The sequence below is a fragment of the Oenanthe melanoleuca genome, chromosome 2 (genome assembly GCF_029582105.1).
Source record: "Oenanthe melanoleuca isolate GR-GAL-2019-014 chromosome 2, OMel1.0, whole genome shotgun sequence".
Classification (NCBI taxonomy): domain Eukaryota; kingdom Metazoa; phylum Chordata; class Aves; order Passeriformes; family Muscicapidae; genus Oenanthe; species Oenanthe melanoleuca.
In genome coordinates this window covers 324,630-341,361 of record NC_079335.1, presented here as the reverse complement: position 1 = coordinate 341,361, position 16,732 = coordinate 324,630, and the positions used below count along the sequence as shown (strand labels likewise).

At 68.5% G+C, this 16,732-nt stretch overlaps 1 protein-coding gene across 17 annotated transcripts in view; it reads right to left on the bottom strand.

The window, feature by feature from the left end:
• The window catches only part of PLEC (plectin), a 79,771-nt gene that overhangs the window by 39,648 nt on the left and 23,391 nt on the right, over positions 1 to 16,732 (bottom strand). For 6 of the 17 annotated variants that reach the window (XM_056485786.1, XM_056485801.1, XM_056485795.1 and 3 more), the window contains 7 exons: positions 6,556 to 6,617; positions 4,702 to 4,791; positions 2,055 to 2,132; positions 1,882 to 1,974; positions 1,594 to 1,760; positions 647 to 762; positions 468 to 574 (listed from right to left, as the gene is read on the bottom strand). In XM_056485786.1, coding sequence (XP_056341761.1) covers positions 468 to 574; positions 647 to 762; positions 1,594 to 1,760; positions 1,882 to 1,974; positions 2,055 to 2,132; positions 4,702 to 4,791; positions 6,556 to 6,617 — 713 coding nt within the window. Of the gene's footprint in view, positions 1 to 467; positions 575 to 646; positions 763 to 1,593; positions 1,761 to 1,881; positions 1,975 to 2,054; positions 2,133 to 4,701; positions 4,792 to 5,883; positions 5,899 to 6,555; positions 6,618 to 8,890; positions 9,005 to 15,395; positions 15,571 to 16,080; positions 16,142 to 16,732 lie in introns of those variants that run through there. The other 11 variants (XM_056485785.1, XM_056485792.1, XM_056485797.1 and 8 more) reach the window with 7 other exon arrangements.

The following is a 16,732-nucleotide window of genomic DNA, read 5'->3' as shown; positions in this document are numbered from 1 at the left end:
CCCAGAGCCCCAGAGGAGGATCCCCACAGCCCCAGAGGAGGATCCCCAGAGCCCCAGAGGAGGATCCCCACAGCCCCAGAGGAGGATCCCCAGAGCTCCAGAGGAGGATCCCCAGAGCTCCAGAGGAGGATCCCCACAGCCCCAGAGGAGGATCCCCAGAGCCCCAGAGGAGGATCCCCAAAGCTCCAGAGGAGGATCCCCAGAGCCCCAGAGGAGGATCCCCACAGCCCCAGAGGAGGATCCCCAGAGCTCCAGAGGAGGATCCCCAGAGCCCCAGAGGAGGATCCCCAGAGCCCCAGAGGAGGATCCCCAGAGCCCCAGAGGAGGATCCCCAGAGCCCCAGAGGAGGATCCCCACAGCTCCAGAGGAGGATCCCCAGAGGAGGATCCCCAGAGGAGGATCCCCAGAGCTCCAGAGGAGGACCCCCAGAGCTCTGGGGGTCCAAAGCCCCCCAGACCCCGACTCACGTTGGCCTTGACGCCGTCCTGCACCTCGGGCACGCGGGGCATGGCGTCGTACAGCGACGACACGTAGGTGATGATGGACTTCTCGTCTGGCTGCGCCACGTCCACGTCTGCGGGGAGGGCGGGGGTCAGGGGGGCACCCCGAGGTGGGGAGGGACCCCCCAGCCCGGCCCAGGCCGTACCTTCGGGGTCCAGCAGCCGGGTGACCCCCAGATCCCGCTCGGCCACGGTGAAAGCCTGGTCCAGGTTCTCCAGGTTGCTCTGGCGGTAAACGCGGCTCATGTCGATCAGCATGGGCCTGGGGAGGGGGGAAACGGGGGTCAGGGGGGACCCCAAAACCTTCCTGGGGCTGCCAGCGCTGCCTGAGCTCCTGCCTGGCCACCCCACACCCCACAGCCGGCACAGGGACAGGAGGAGAGGGGATTCACAGTCACCAGTGGGAGCAGCGGCACAGCCAGAGCCCCCAAATGTCCTGTGACTTGGGCACCCCAATCCAAGCTCAGCCTGGCAGTGCCTTGGCACAGAGCCTGGCACAGCTGTGCCATGGCACAGCGCGGGTCACTCCCCCCACCTGGCACAGCCCTGCCCGAATTTTCTCTCCCCAAAATCAGGCAGAGCTCCCAGCAGGAGCCGTGGGGACCTGCCTGGCACCGCCCCGGCACGCCAGCAGTGCCAGGACAGGCTCTGGCGCCGGGACTCGTGGGGAACACGCGCCCACATGGCCCCGAGCAGGGTTGGCACGGCTGCCCCACGGGCACAGGATTGGCACAGCTGCCCCACGGTACAGGATTGGCACAGCTGCCCTGGTGAGGATGGGGTTGGCACAGCTGCCCCACGGGTACAGGATTGGCACAGCTGTGCCACGGGTACAGGATTGGCACGGCTGCCCCATGCATACAGAACTGACACAGCTGCCCCACGGGCACAGGATTGGCACGGCTGCCCTGATGAGCACAGGATTGGCATGGCTGCCCCATGGCACAGGATTGGCACAGCTGCCCCATGGCACAGGACTGGCACGGCTGCCCTGGTGACCCCAGGACTGGCACGGCTGCCCTGGTGACCCCAGGACTGGCACGCCCCACACGTGGCCCCGAGCCCACGCGCCCACGGGCACACCGCTGCCCACCTGTGCCGGTGGATGATGGCGTTGAACAGGCGCCCGTCCCGCCAGCTGGTGGTGAAGTTGTCGCAGCGCAGGCCCTGGTAATCCTCCACCATGCGCTGCGACCACAGCAGCAGCTTCTCCTTGGCCGTCATGTCCTCCGACTGCCCCGTCACCTGGATGTCCGAGATCTGCCGGGACACGGCACAGCTGGTCCCCGTGGGAGCCGGCACTGGCGCGGTGCCACCGCTCCTGCCCCCCGGGAACCCCCACCCCGCAGCCCCACCGGCCCCGTCCCCACGGCGGGGTCACCTGGAAGTGCAGGATGATGGTCCAGATGAGCCCCAGCGTCAGTTTGGGGTTGCCATCGGCGATGTCATCGTTCCGGATGTTCACCAGCTTCACCTGCACGGCACACGGCACAGGGTTGGCACGGGGACGGGGGCACGACGGGCACAGCCCCGGGGGCGCCGCCCCGTCCTCACCTGCCGGTGCTTCAGGTAGTTGAGGGCGATCTGGACATTCTGCAGCTTGTGGAAGCGCATCCGGCCCTTCTCCCGCGGCTGGGGGCAGAGAGGAGCGCGGTGAGCACGGCCACGGCACGGTGACACCGGGCATGGCATGGTGACACCGGGCATGGCATGGTGACACCAGGCACGGCACGGTGACACCGGGCACGGCACAATGACACCAGGCACGGCACGGTGACACCGGGCATGGCATGGTGACACCGGGTACAGAGCAGTGACACTGGGCACGGCACAGTGACACCGGGCACGGCATGGTGACACCGGGTACGGCACGGTGACACCGGGCACAGCACCAGGACACCGGGTACAGCATGGTGACACCGGGCACGGCACAGTGACACCAGGCATGGCACGGTGACACCAGGCACCGCACAGTGACACCGGGTACAGAGCAGTGACACTGGGCACGGCACAGTGACACCAGGCACAGCACCAGGACACTGGGTACAGCATGGTGACACCGGGTACAGCACAGTGACACCGGACACGGCACAGTGACACCGGGCACGGCACAGTGACACCGGGCACGGCACAGTGACACCGGGTACAGCATGGTGACACCGGGCATGGCACAGTGACACCGGACATGGCACAGTGACACCGGGCACGGCACAGTGACACCGGGCACGGCACGGTGACACCGGGCACAGCACAGTGACACCAGGCACAGCACCAGGACACCGGGTACAGCATGGTGACACCGGGTACAGCACGGTGACACCGGGTACAGCATGGTGACACCGGACATGGCACAGTGACACCGGGCACAGCGCCATGACGCCGTCACACGCCCCTGCCACCCCACCCGCGATGCCACCCCCGGCCCCTCCCGGCACATGCCGACGGCACCGCCCGCGCCCTTTGCCCCTTAGGGCGGGGACGCTCCCCCCGCCCCACCCGCCGGCACCGGCTGTTCCTGCCCCGCCGGGAGCGGCGCAGCGCCCGAGGGGAGCCCGGTGCGTGCCCACGGTGGGGCCGCCAGTGCACCGCGGTCCTGGCAGCGCCACACGTGTGGCCACCTCACCATGCAGCCCCCCAGGGTCCCCTCGGCAGGACCAGGAGGTGCCAAGCTGGGTGAGCCCCCCAGATTTGTGGCTCCTGCCCGAGCAGACCCCCCACACGTTCCTGCCCCATGGCAATGCCAAAGTTCCACCAGTAAGCCCAGTTCCGGCTACTGGGAGAGCTGGGGACTCCACGAAGCCCCTTGTGCCACCAGGGTCACTCCTGTCCCGCAGAAAGGGCCCAGGGAGTTGGTGGCCACATGCCACCCCCTTGCCAGCCACCCCATCCTGGGGTGCCAGGAGCCTGGCCCAGGGAAACCCACCCACCCTCACAGCGCTCGGCACCAGGGGCACCAGGACAGGCACAGCATGCAGCCAGAGCAGGGGGGTGGCACTGGGACAGGCATGGCACGCAGCCGGACCACTGGGACAGGCATGGCATGTGGCACATGGCACACGGCTCATGGCACAGGGCTCATGGCACAGGGCTCATGGCACAGGGCTCATGGCTCATGGCACAATGCACATGGTACACGGCTCACAGCTCATGGCACATGGCTCATGGCACAGGGCTCATGGCTCATGGCACATGGCTCATGGCACACAGCTCCTGGCACAGGGCACAGGGCTCATGGCACACCACACGTGGCTCATGGCTCATGGCACAGGGCACATGGCTCATGGCAGACAGTTCATGGCTCATGGCACACGGCTCATGGCACATGGCTCATGGCTCATGGCACATGGCACACAGCACATGGCTCATGGCACAGGGCACAGGGCACACGGCTCATGGCTCATGGTTCATGGCTCATGGCACACGGCTCATGGCACACGGCTCATGGCTCATGGCACATGGCTCATGGCTCATGGCACATGGCTCATGGCACACGGCTCATGGCACATGGCTCATGGCACATGGCTCATGGCACAGGGCACATGGCACAGGGCTCATGGCACATGGCTCATGGCTCATGGCACAGGGCTCATGGCACATGGCTCATGGCACACGGCTCATGGCACATGGCACGTGGCACACGGCTCATGGCACAGGGCACATGGCTCATGGCACACGGCTCATGGCACATGGCTCATGGCACATGGCTCATGGCTCATGGCACACGGCTCATGGCTCATGGCACACGGCTCATGGCACATGGCTCATGGCTCATGGCACACGGCACATGGCTCATGGCAGACGGTTCATGGCACACAGCTGATGGTTCATGGCACACGGCTCATGGCACATGCCAGATGCCACATGCCAGTCCCAGGATGCGCTCGGTGTCACCGGTGGCCGAGAGCCGACGGCAGAACCACTCACCAGCCGCAGGGTCCGCAGGACGTCGCGCTCCCGGGGCTGCCCCGGCCGAGCCCAGAGAGCAGAGAGAGGAAGAAGGAGGAGGAGGAGGAGGAGGAGGCGCCGGGAAGCAGAGAGGGCACCAAAGCAAAGAGAGGTTAGAGGCGGGGGCGGGACAGACCGAGCGCCGAGCGGGAGGAGAGGGAACAAGGCAGGCAGCGAGGTGAGGATGAGGAGGGCGAGGAGGATGAGGATGGCGAGGAGGGGTGGGGCCAGCGCGGGGCGGGGCAGCGGCACCTACCAGGGTGTCCCCCGACAGCACCTCCAGCAGCGAGATGAGGTTGTGCCCGTCCCGCAGGTCCTCGTACAGGTCGTTGACGTGGCGCTGCGCCTGCGGGGGCGCGACGGTGTCAGGGGGGCGGCTGAGCGCCCCCCGCCCCGCGGCCACAGCGGGGTGGGTGTCCCCAGAGCCCCCCACAGTGCAGTGGGTGTCCCCAGAGCCCCCCGCCCCGCGGCCACAGCGGGGTGGGTGTCCCCAGAGCCCCCCACAGCGCAGCGGGTGTCCCCAGAGCCCCGAGTGCAGCCGGGGTGTTCCCAGTGACCCCCACAGTGCAGTGGGTGTCCCCAGAGCCCCCCGCCCCACGGCCACAGCGGGGTGGGTGTCCCCAGTGTCCCCAAACACACACAGCAGCTCGGGGTGGGCGTGACCCACAGTGCAGTGGGTGTCTCCAGAGCCCCGAGTGCAGCCGGGGTGTCCCCAGTGACCCCCACAGTGCAGTGGGTGTCCCCAGAGCTCCCCACAGTACAGTGGGTGTCCCCAGAGCCCCGAGTGCAGCCGGGGTGTCCCCAGTGACCCCCACAGTGCAGTGGGTGTTCCCAGTGACCCCCACAGTGCAGTGGGTGTTCCCAGAGCCCCGAGTGCAGCCGGGGTGTCCCCAGTGACCCCCACAGTGCAGTGGGTGTTCCCAGTGACCCCCACAGTGCAGTGGGTGTCCCCAGAGCCCCGAGTGCAGCCGGGGTGTCCCCAGAGCTCCCCACAGTGCAGTGGGTGTCCCCAGTGCCCCCACAGTGCAGTGGGTGTCCCCAGTGACCCCCACAGTGCAGTGGGTGTCACCAGTGCCCCCAAACACACACAGCAGCTCCCCCCGGGCCAGGATGGATCCAGCAGCGCTCTGGCATGCAGGGAGAGCAAACGTGAAGGGGTTAAACCCACCGGGGGGGGCGGGGGTCAGACCCACTGCCCACCATGGAGGGGTCAGACCCACTGGGAAGGGTCACACCCACCCCAGAGGGGTCAGACCCACCCTGCAGGGGTCAGACCCACCCCGGAGGGGTCAGACCCACTGGGAAGGGTCACACCCACCCCAGAGGGGTCAGACCCACCGCCCAGCACGGCAGCAGCCCCAGGGTCCCCCCCACACGGAGAAAGGAGGGTGTGCAGAGAGGAAGAGCGCAGTGGGGCACAGAGAGAGGAAGGACCTACCTCTGGTCGCCAGTGCTGCACAGGGCAGAGAGAAGAGAGCAGTTAGGAGAGAGCAGAGAGGGGACCCGGCACGGGCACAGCGCGGGGGCACCACCCTGGCACGCGGGGTCGGGGACACGTGGGGACACACTGCGGGGCTGGGCCCTGTCCTGGTGTGGGGCAGGTGCCCAGGTGGGGCTCTGCCTGTGGCAGGGGGTGTGGGGACTGGCAGGAGTGGGGCAGGATTGAGGGCATGGAAGCCCCAGGTGCCAGGGGGACTGCTCCCTCCTGGCACACGTGGGAGGGCAGAGCCCACCTGGGGGGCAGAGCCCACCTGGGGGGAAAACCCACCTAGAGGGAAAACCTCACCTGGAGGGCAGAGCCCACCTGGGAGGCAGAGCCCACCTGGGGGGAAAACCTCACCTGGAGGGCAGAGCCCACCTGGGGGACAAACCCCACCTGGAGGGCAGAACCCACCTGGAGAGGGGCAAACCCCCACCTGGATGGGGGCAAACCCCACCTGGAGGGCAGCTGAGAGTCCTTGACCACAGGTGTGGCACAGGTGTGGCACAGGTGTGGCACAGGTGTGGCACAGGTGTGGCACCGGGGACCCTGCCCTGCCCATCCCTGGCACACGGGGCTGTGGCCGGGGGTGATTTTGGGAGCCGGTGCCGGGGCTGGCACTGCCCATACCTTGATAAGGTGCTTGTTGACCCATTTGGTGAAGGTTTTCTTCTGGACACGGTCCCGCTCATCTGCAAGAGAGGAGAGGGGGGTGAGCTGGGTCAGGGGGGCCCTGGCACAGGGACGGGGGGTGAGCCGGGGCAGCGGGGCTGTGGCACGGGGGAACCGGCGCTGGCGGGGCCGTGGCACGGGGGGAACCGGCGCTGGCAGTGGGGCTGTGGTGCCGGGGAACCGGCGCTGGCGGCGGCGCCGCGGGGCACGGCTGCCGCAGGAAGCGATGAGCCAACGGCTGTGGGGAAGCACCGTGAGTCACGGGGCGTGGGGAGAGGAAGGAGCTAACGGGGACCGGCCCCGGCCTGCACCCACAGCACCCACAGCACCCAGCAGCGAGATTGGATCGGCGCTAAAAACGCCAAGGATGCAGCTCCAACCCCAGCACGGACAGATTTAAATTAAAACTTGGGTTTGGGGTCCTGGTGGGACTCCTTTTAACTCAGAATATTGTGTGCTGAGGAGGAGGAGGTGCCCTGAGCCCCCTGGCACAGCCTGAGCAGCATGGGGACGGTATAAAGCCCACGAGGTATTTGTGGTGGCACCAGCCTGGCACAGCTCCAGCCCACAGGCAGGGCCTGGTGGGACACGCGTGGGATGGAGAGAGACGAGCCCACGCAGCGTCGGCAGTGCCAGAGCCGTGGGACAGCCCGGGACAGCCTGGGACACACCGGGACACCCTGTGGGACACCCCAGGGCACATCGGGACACCCTGTGGGACACTCCGGGACACACCATGACACCCAAGGGCACCCTGTGGGACACCCCAGGACACACCAGGATACCCTGAGGGACACTCCAGGACACCCCGGGACACCCCAGGGCACACCAGGACACACCGGGACACCCTGAGGGACACTCCGGGACACACCAGGACACCCTGTGGGACACCCCGGGACAGATCAGGACACCCCGGGACACCCTGTGGGACACACCAGGACATCCCGGGACACCCTGTGGGACACTCCAGGACATCCCGGGACACCCCCTGCGCGGGCACAGCGCCAGGCGGGGCCGCAGTGACTCACGGCGCTCCCTGCCCGCTCCCTGTCATTAGGGGATGCCATGGGAACGGTGACGCATCGGGACGGGGACCCGCGATCCCGCAGGATCCCGCAGGATCCCGCAGGACCCGGCCCGTGCCCGCTCCCCTCTCCTGTCCCCCGGTGTCACCCAGCAGGCCCGGGGACCCGCGGTGCCACCCCCCGCGGGCGGGGCGATGCCATCGGGCCGCGACTCGCCCGTGCCCGAGCCGGGCGCTGCGTGCCGGGGCTCGCCCCGCCGCGGCGTGCCGGGATCTGCCCGTGCGGCACCCACGGCCAAATTCCCCGCCGGGAGAGCGCCCGGGGGTGCTGCCAGCGCGGGGCGCCCCGCGGGCTCGCAGCGGCACGGCCGGGGCGCGGCCGCGGGGCGAGAGGAAGGAAGGAAGGAAGGAAACGTGGGGCGCAGCGAGCGCCGAGCGGGGGCACCCGCAGCGTCCCCGGCACCTTCGGCCACAGATCCGACACCCGAGGGGTCCCGGAGCGGCGCCCACCCCGGGGGGAGGCAGCGGGAGAGGCCGGAGCGGGCGCAGGGCGCGGCAGGAAGCGAGAGCGGCAGCGGGGATGGAGCCGGGGAACGGGGCGGAGCGGGGTCTGCTCGGGTGTGCCCCACAGCGGGGGGGCTGCCCCACAGATCGGGGGCCTGCCCCACAGCCCGGCCGGACCCACAGCCCGGCCAGACCCACAGCCCGGACACGGACCCACAGCCTGCCCTGGGGACACCAACCTGGGGACACCAACCTGGGGACACCGACCTGGGGACCCCGCCCCGGCGCGCGGCTCTGCCCGGGGACGCCGCCCCGAGCCCCGGGGACACGGACCCAGCACGGGGGTGTCCCCAGGGACCCGCCCTGGTGCGGGGGGTCTGTCCCGCAGCCTGGCCCGGGGACACGGCCCCGGGTGGGGGTGCGGGGCTGGGGCGGCGCCCCAGGCCCCCATTTCGGTACCTTTGGGGCTCCCCCAGGTCCACTATTTCGGTACGTTTGGGACCCACCACGCCCCAGTTTCGGTACCTTTGGACCCCCCCTACGCCCCCCCATCCCGGTACCTTTGCTGCCCCCATTTCGGTACTTTTGGGGCTCCCCCACGCGCCCCTCCCGGTACCTCTGGACCCCCCCATTTCGGTACTTTCGGGGCTCCCCCACGCCCACATTTCGATACCTTTGCTCCCTCCATCTCGCCCCCCACCCCGGTACCTCTGGACCCCCCCATTTCGGTACTTTTGGGGCTCCCCCAGGCCCCCCTCGCGGTACCTTTGCGCCCCTCGGCCGCCCGCAGCACGGCCAGGTACAGGTTGTCCTCCGAGCCCGTCCTGGCCGGCGCCTCCTCCGAGCCCTTCCGCGGCCGGGACATGCCGAGCCCGACCCGCTGCCCGCGCTCCCGCTCCGCCGCCGCTCCTGCCGCGAGTGGGGCGGCCCGGGGAGGAGACGGGGCTCTGACCCCCCCCCGCCCCACTCCCCACGCCCCACGGCCCGACCCTGCCCACAGGAAACTCCCGAGCTTTAACCCTTCCCTCGCCGCGCCTGCAGGCGGGACGGGGCACGGACCCGCGGGGCTGGGACCCTCCTTCCTGAAGATCGGGGGGCTCGGAAACCCCTCACTCAGAGTGGTCAGACCCCTCTGCCCCACACTCGTGGTCTTGGGACCCTCAGGTCCCAACCGGGGGGGGGGGATGGGACCCCCAGCCAAGCTCAGGACCACCAGGTCCCCCAGACCCTCCCTGCCCCTCACAAAGGGTCCCCAGGACCCCTCTGCCCCGTGGCCAGGAGCTCCCCAGCACCCCGGGCCTCGGCTGGGACCCTCAGCCCTTTTGGGGGTCCCCACAGAGCCCAGACCGGCCCAGAGCCCCCGCACACGCCCCCACCCGGGGCTCAAACCCCCGGACTCACCAGCCCCACATCCCACGTGTGAGGGGCTCAGATCCCTCTTGGGGGATTGGGGGTCACAACCCCCCGGTCTGCAGGATCCCCAGGACGGGGGGCTGAGCCCCGCAGCCCCCCCGGGTGCCCCCACGCCCGCTCCAGCCCCACCAGCAGCACCCCAGGGCCGCGCCCCACACCCCCCTGCGCCCCACGGGCTGTCACACGGGCTGGGGGCACTGCCACCCCCCCCCCCGATGGGCAAACCCAGGGGCTGTGCCCCACTGGTGGGTGCTGCACCCCCCGGGACGCCCCCCCGGGGCACTCGGGGCTGGGGACCCCCAGGGCGGCACGGGCTGGGACCCTCAGCCCCTCGGGGTGACAGGGAGGCGACAGCCCTGCCCGTGTCACCAACGTCACCGCGTCAGCCGCGCGGGGTGGCACCGCTGGGGAAAGGGCAGCTGCCCTGGGCGTGCCAGCCGGGCACGCCCCAAAACCCGCGTGTGCACCCCAACACACGCGTCAGTGCCCTAAGGTCACATCCTGCACCCCAAAACCCGGGTCTGCACCCCAAAACCCGCGTGTGCACCCCAACACACGCGTCAGTGCCCTAAGGTCACATCCTGCACCCCAAAACCCGGGTCTGCACCCCAAAACCCGCGTGTGCACCCCAACACACGCGTCAGTGCCCTAAGGTCACATCCTGCACCCCAAAACCCGGGTCTGCACCCCAAAACCCGGGTCTGCACCCCAAAACCCGCGTGTGCACCCCAACACACGCGTCAGTGCCCTAAGGTCACATCCTGCACCCCAAAACCCGGGTCTGCACCCCAAAACCCGGGTCTGCACCCCAAAACCCGCGTGTGCACCCCAACACACGCGTCAGTGCCCTAAGGTCACATCCTGCACCCCAAAACCCGGGTCTGCACCCCAAAACCCGGGTCTGCACCCCAAAACCCGCGTGTGCACCCCAACACACGCGTCAGTGCCCTAAGGTCACATCCTGCACCCCAACACCCGGGTCTGCACCCCAATATCCATGGCTGCACCCCAAAACCCGCGTGTGCACCCCAACACACGCGTCAGTGCCCTAAGGTCACATCCTGCGCCCCAAAACCCGGGTCTGCACCCCAATATCCATGGCTGCACCCCAAAACCCAGGTCTGCACCCCAAAACCTGGGTCTGCATCCCAACACCCGGGTCTGTGCCCCAATATCCATGGCTGCACCCCAACACCCGGGTCTGCACCCCAAAACCCAGGTCTGTGCCCCAAAACCCATTTCTGCACCCCAAAACCCGGGTCTGCACCCCAATATCCATGGCTGCACCCCAAAACCCGGGTCTGCACCCCAAAACCCGCGTGTGCACCCCAACACACGCGTCAGTGCCCTAAGGTCACATCCTGCACCCCAAAACCCGGGTCTGCACCCCAACACACGCGTCAGTGCCCTAAGGTCACATCCTGCGCCCCAAAACCCGGGTGTGCACCCCAACATCCAAAGCTGCACCCCAAAACCCGGGTCTGCACTCCAATATCCATAGCTGCACCCCAAAACCCGGGTCTGTGCCCCAACACCCGGGTGTGCACCCCAAAACCCACGTGCGCACCCCAATATCCATAGCTGCACCCCAACACCCGGGTCTGTGCCCCAAAACCCGCGTGTGCACCCCAAAACCCGGGTGTGCACCCCAAAACACGCGTCAGTGCCCTAAGGTCACATCCTGTACCCCAACACCCGGGTCTGCACCCCAAAAAACCGGGTCTGTGCCCCAAAACCCTTTCTGTACCCCAATATCCGTGTCTGCACCCCAACAATCGGGTCTGCACCCCAACATCCATGTCTGCAATCCCCAACACCCTTGTTTGCACCCCAATATACATTTCTGCACCCCGTTCCCCACCCCAACATCCCTGTCTATCACCCCAACATCCCTGTCTGCACCCCAACATCCATTTCTGCACCCCAACACCCCGTTCCGCACCCCAACATCCCTGTCTGCACCCCAACATCCACTTCTGCACCCCAACACCCCGTTCCGCACCCCAACATCCCTGTCTATCACCCCAACATCCCTGCCTGCACCCCAATACCCCTGTCTGCACCCCAACATCCGTGCCTGCACCCCAACATCCATTTCTGCACCCCAACACCCCTGTCTGCACCCCAACATCCGTGCCTGCACCCCAACATCCATTTCTGCACCCCACCACCCCTGCCTGCACCCCAATATCCATTTCTGCACCCCAATATCCATTTCTGCACCCCAAAATCCGGGTCTGCACCCCACCACCCAGCCTGCCCCCACCTCCCGGTGCCGCCGCCGCCCCTCCCCAGTGTGGAGTCCAAGGCCGAGTCCCGCCGTGACTCACGGTCCAAACGCGCGACCGCGGGGATCCCGCCGGCCCCGCCCACCGTGTCACCCCCACCCGTGTCACCCCACCCGTGTCACCCCCACCCGTGTCCCCCGTGCGTGCCGGAGCCGCGGCCGGTTCGGCGCCGCTGGGTCGGAGCCAGCGCGGCCGCCGCGGAATGCGGGCGGCACCGGCCCGGCCCCGGCCCCGGCACGCACATTCCTCCGCCGGGAGCGCATCTGGCACGGGCACATCTGGCACGGGCACATCTGGCACGGGCACATCTGGCACGGGCACATCTGGCACGGGCACATCTGGCGCCCGGAGCGCGGTGGGAGCCCCGCTGACGCACGGCGGGGGAGGCAGGGACACCCCGAGGTGCCACCGGACGGGACAGGGACACCGGAGAGAGACACGGCGGTGACAAGGGTGGCACCGCTGGGGTTCGGCACCGCCCTCGCACGGACCGAACCGGGACCGGGCACGGCGGGGTCTGGGATGAGACCGAGAGGCTGGGATGGCTCCGGGGTGAGGGGTGGGACTGGCACCCCCAGAACCGGCACCCTCAGAACCGGCACCCTCAGAACCGGCGCCCCCAGAACTGGCACCCCCAGAACCGGCACCCTCAGAACCGGCACCGCCGCTCTGGCACCCCCAGAACCGGCACCCTCAGAACCGGCACCCTCAGAACCGGCACCCTCAGAACCGGCACCCCCAGAACCGGCACGGCCCCTCCGGCATTCCCAGAACCGGCACGCTCCAGAACCGGCACCCTCAGAACCGGCGCCCCCAGAACTGGCACCCCCAGAACCGGCACCCTCAGAACCGGCACCCTCAGAACCGGCACCCCACGACTGCAGCACCCTCAGAACCGGCACCCCCAGAACCGGCACGGCCCCTCCGGCATTCCCAGAACCGGCACGCTCCAGAACCGGCACCCTCAGAACCGGCGCCCCCAGAACTGGCACCCCCAGAACCGGCACCCTCAGAACCGGCGCCCCCAGAACTGGCACCCCCAGAACCGGCACCCTCAGAATCGGCACCCCCAGAACCGGCACCCCCAGAACCGGCACCCCACGACTGCAGCACCCTCAGAACCGGCACCCCCAGCAAGGGCACCTCCAGAACCAGCACGCCCCAGAACCGGCGCCCCCAGAACCGACACCCCCAGAACCGGCACCCCCAGAACCGGCACGGCCCCTCCGGCATTCCCAGAACCAGCGCCCCCAGAACCGGCACGCTCCAGAACCGGCGCCCCCAGCACGGGCACCCCCAGAACCGGCGCCCCGCGGCTGCCGCGCCCCCGCTCCGCCGGGCACCGACCGGGAGGACGCGGCGGCGCTTTGAAGACCGGACCGGGCGGCTCCTGGCACCGGCCCCTGGCACCGGCCCCGCGGCTCCCGGGGCAGGCGGCGCCGGGCTCCGGTCCCGGTACCTCCCGGGCCAGCCGGGCCGGCCGGGCAGGAGCTCCTCAGCCTCGCCCGCGGCTGCCGACGCCACCGGGCCGGCCCGGCTCCCTCCCACGGCGTCTCGGGGCTGCGAGGGAACCCCCGGGAGCCGCCGAGCCGCCCCCACCCCGGCACCGCAGCGGGCTCGGAACGGGCGCTGCCGCACCGGGGCTGCGGGGACACCCCGGTGACATCCCGGCCGCGACAATGGGGCGGAAAAGCGCTGCGGGGGCTGCGGGGAGCGGGGGACAACACCGGGGCAGGGGAGGGGGGACAGCACCAGGAGAGGGGCAGGGACAGGGGGACAACACCGGGAGAGGGTCAGGGCCCAGGGGCGGGGAGACAACACCAGGAGAGGGGCAGGGGAGGAGGGACAGAACCAGGAGAGGGGCAGGGGAAGGGGGACAACACCGGGGAGAGGGGCAGGGGAGGGGGGACAACACTGGGAGAGGGTCAGGGGAGGGGGGACAACACCGGGGAGAGGGTCAGGGCCCAGGGGCGGGGGGACAACACCGGGAGAGGGGCAGGGGAGGGGGGACAGCACCAGGAGAGGGGCAGGGACAGGGGGACAACACCGGGAGAGGGGCAGGGGAGGGGGGACAACACCGGGGAGAGAGTCAGGGGCAGGGGGACAACACCAGGAGAGGGTCAGGGGAGGGGGGACAACACCGGGGAGAGGGTCAGCACCAGGGGGACCTGACCCAGCGGGAGGGGCACACAGGGCACTGGCCCCACAGGGGGTCCCCGAGGTGTGGGAGCACAACAGGAGGGGTGGGCAGGGGGAGCTGAGCTGAGACAGACACACGGCCTGCACAGACAGACACACGGACACCGGCACACCCGCACACGTGTGTGCACTCACACAGTGAATACACCTGTGTGACAGTGTGTGACACGTTTGGATACACACACCTGCACCAGGACATCGTGTGTGCAAATACACACACACAGGCACACAGAACACGTCTGCCACTGCATGTGACATTTCTGCACACACAGATGCACCAGGACATCGTGCACGCACACAGAAAATACATCTGTGTGTCACTGCATGTGACACATTTGTGTGCACACACAGACACACCAGAACACCGTGTGTGCACACACACAGAAAATACATCTGTGTGACAGTGTGTGACACGTTTGGATACACACACTTGCACCAGGACATCGTGTGTACACACACACAAACACAGAGAATACATCTGTGTGTCACTGCACAGATGCACCAGGACATCGTGCACACACACACAAAACAGAAAATACATCTGTATGACAGTGTGTGACACATTTGTGTACAGAAACCTGCACCAGGACACGGTGTGTGCAAATACACACACACAGACACACAGAACACATCTGCCACTGCATGTGACACATTTGTGCACACACACCTGCACCAGGACATTGTGTGTGCAAAAACACACAGACACACAGAACACATCTGCCACTGCATGTGACATTTCTGCACACACAGATGCACCAGGACATGGTGTGCACACACACACACACACACACAGAAAATACATCTGTGTGACAGTGTGTGACACATTTGTGCACACACACCTGCACCAGGACACCGTGTGTGCGCACAGTCACGCATATGTGTGTGTTTATGTGTGTATGTGTGACTGTGCGCACACACGGTGTCCTGGTGCAGGTGTGTGTGCACAAATGTGTCACACGTGCACCCTGAGACACGCGCTGGCCCGCGCAGGTGCGCACACGCTCCCGCACACCTGTGTGCGCTGGCACACAAACAAACACACAAACAGACACACAAACAAACACACAAACAGACACACAAACAAACACACAAACAAACACGCACGTTTACACAACCACCCCTCCCGGCTCAGCCCGCCCCAAACTCAGCTCAGCCCAGCTCAGCCTGGCCCCGAGGGCGGCGTCACGGAGGGGGCGTTGCTCGGGGGGTGACCCGCGCTTCCCCCGCCCTTCCCGGTGTCCCCCCCGCCCTCCCGCCGCTCCCGGGTCTCCCCCCGGTCCCGCCGCTCCCGCAGCCCCGCCGGAACCCCCCGCGCTCCCCTCCCGCGCCCCGGGACCCCCCCCGCTGCCTCCCGCGCGTCCCCCGGTCACCGGTGCAGCAGAGCCGGGCGCTCAGGTACCGCCGCCGCTCGGGCGCGGAGCCGCCGCTCAGCCAGTCCCCCCCGGCACCGGGAGCCGCCATGGCCGCGCCGCTGCACCGGGCCGGAGCGCAGCGGAGCCGCCGTCCGCCGAGCGAGCGCCGGAGCCGCGGCCGGGACCGAGCGGCGGCACCGGGCGGACGGGCCGGGGAAACGGGCGGGACCCGCCCCGCCGCGCCCCGCCCTCCCCGCGGCGGGTCCGGCTGCGCCACCGCCCGCGGAGACCGGAGAGAACCGGGGGGGACACGGGGACACCCCGTCCTGCAAGCCCGGGGGGCCCGAGGGGAAACTCCATCCCACTGCCCGGGGTGGGACGCCCCTCCTGCGCCCCCCTCCGCCCCCCGGCACGGGGCACCCCGACATCTCCAGCTCCCCCCCGGGGCTGGGGGCAGCCGGGCCCCCCAGCGCGAGCCGCTTACGCAGCATCCTGCAGCACTCCTCCCGGAATTCCCCTCCCCACGGGGGTCCCAGTGCCGAGGGGAGCCCCCAGGGCGGTTTTAGGTGGGACCCCCAGCGCCCATCGCCCCCGCCCCGCGGTCGGACCCGCCGCCAGCACGCCCTGATCGTGCTGGGAAGGGGCGAACGGCGGCACGGAGGTCCCGGGGGACGCCCCCCAACCCCCCCGGCCCGCAGGTCACCTTCTCCCGGCCCGCAGCAGCAGCAGCAGCAGAGCGAGAAGCCCATGGCGCGTCCGCTCGCCCCGAGCCCCCCGCCCCGCCCGGCCGCGCCTGGTGGGAGCGCGGCGGAATCCGGAGCGCGGCCAGTGAGTCACTCGGCCCACGGCCGCGCCAGCCCGGCTCCTCCTGCTCCGGGCAGCGCCGGGACCCCCGCGCCGGGGGCGGGCAGAGCGCGGCCGGGGCAAAGCTGGGGGGCTGCGGCTGCCGGGTGCGGGCACGGCACGGCACGGCACGGTATGGCATGGCACGGCATGGTACAAGAAAGGCATGGCATGGCACGGATACAGGCCTGACATGGATACAGGCACAGACACAGACCTGGCATGGCACGGACACAGACCTGGCATGGACACAGGCATGGCACAGACATGGACACAGAAACAGGCATGGCATGGCATGGCACAAGCATGGCATGGCATGGCACGGACACAGGCCTGACATGGATACAGGCACAGACACAGACCTGGCATGGACACAGGCATGGCACAAAATGGCACAGACATGGACACAGAAACAGGCATGGCATGGCATGGCACAAGCATGGCATGGCATGATACAGACACAGGCCTGGCATAGACACAGGCACAGACACAGGCCTGGCCTGGCATGGCAC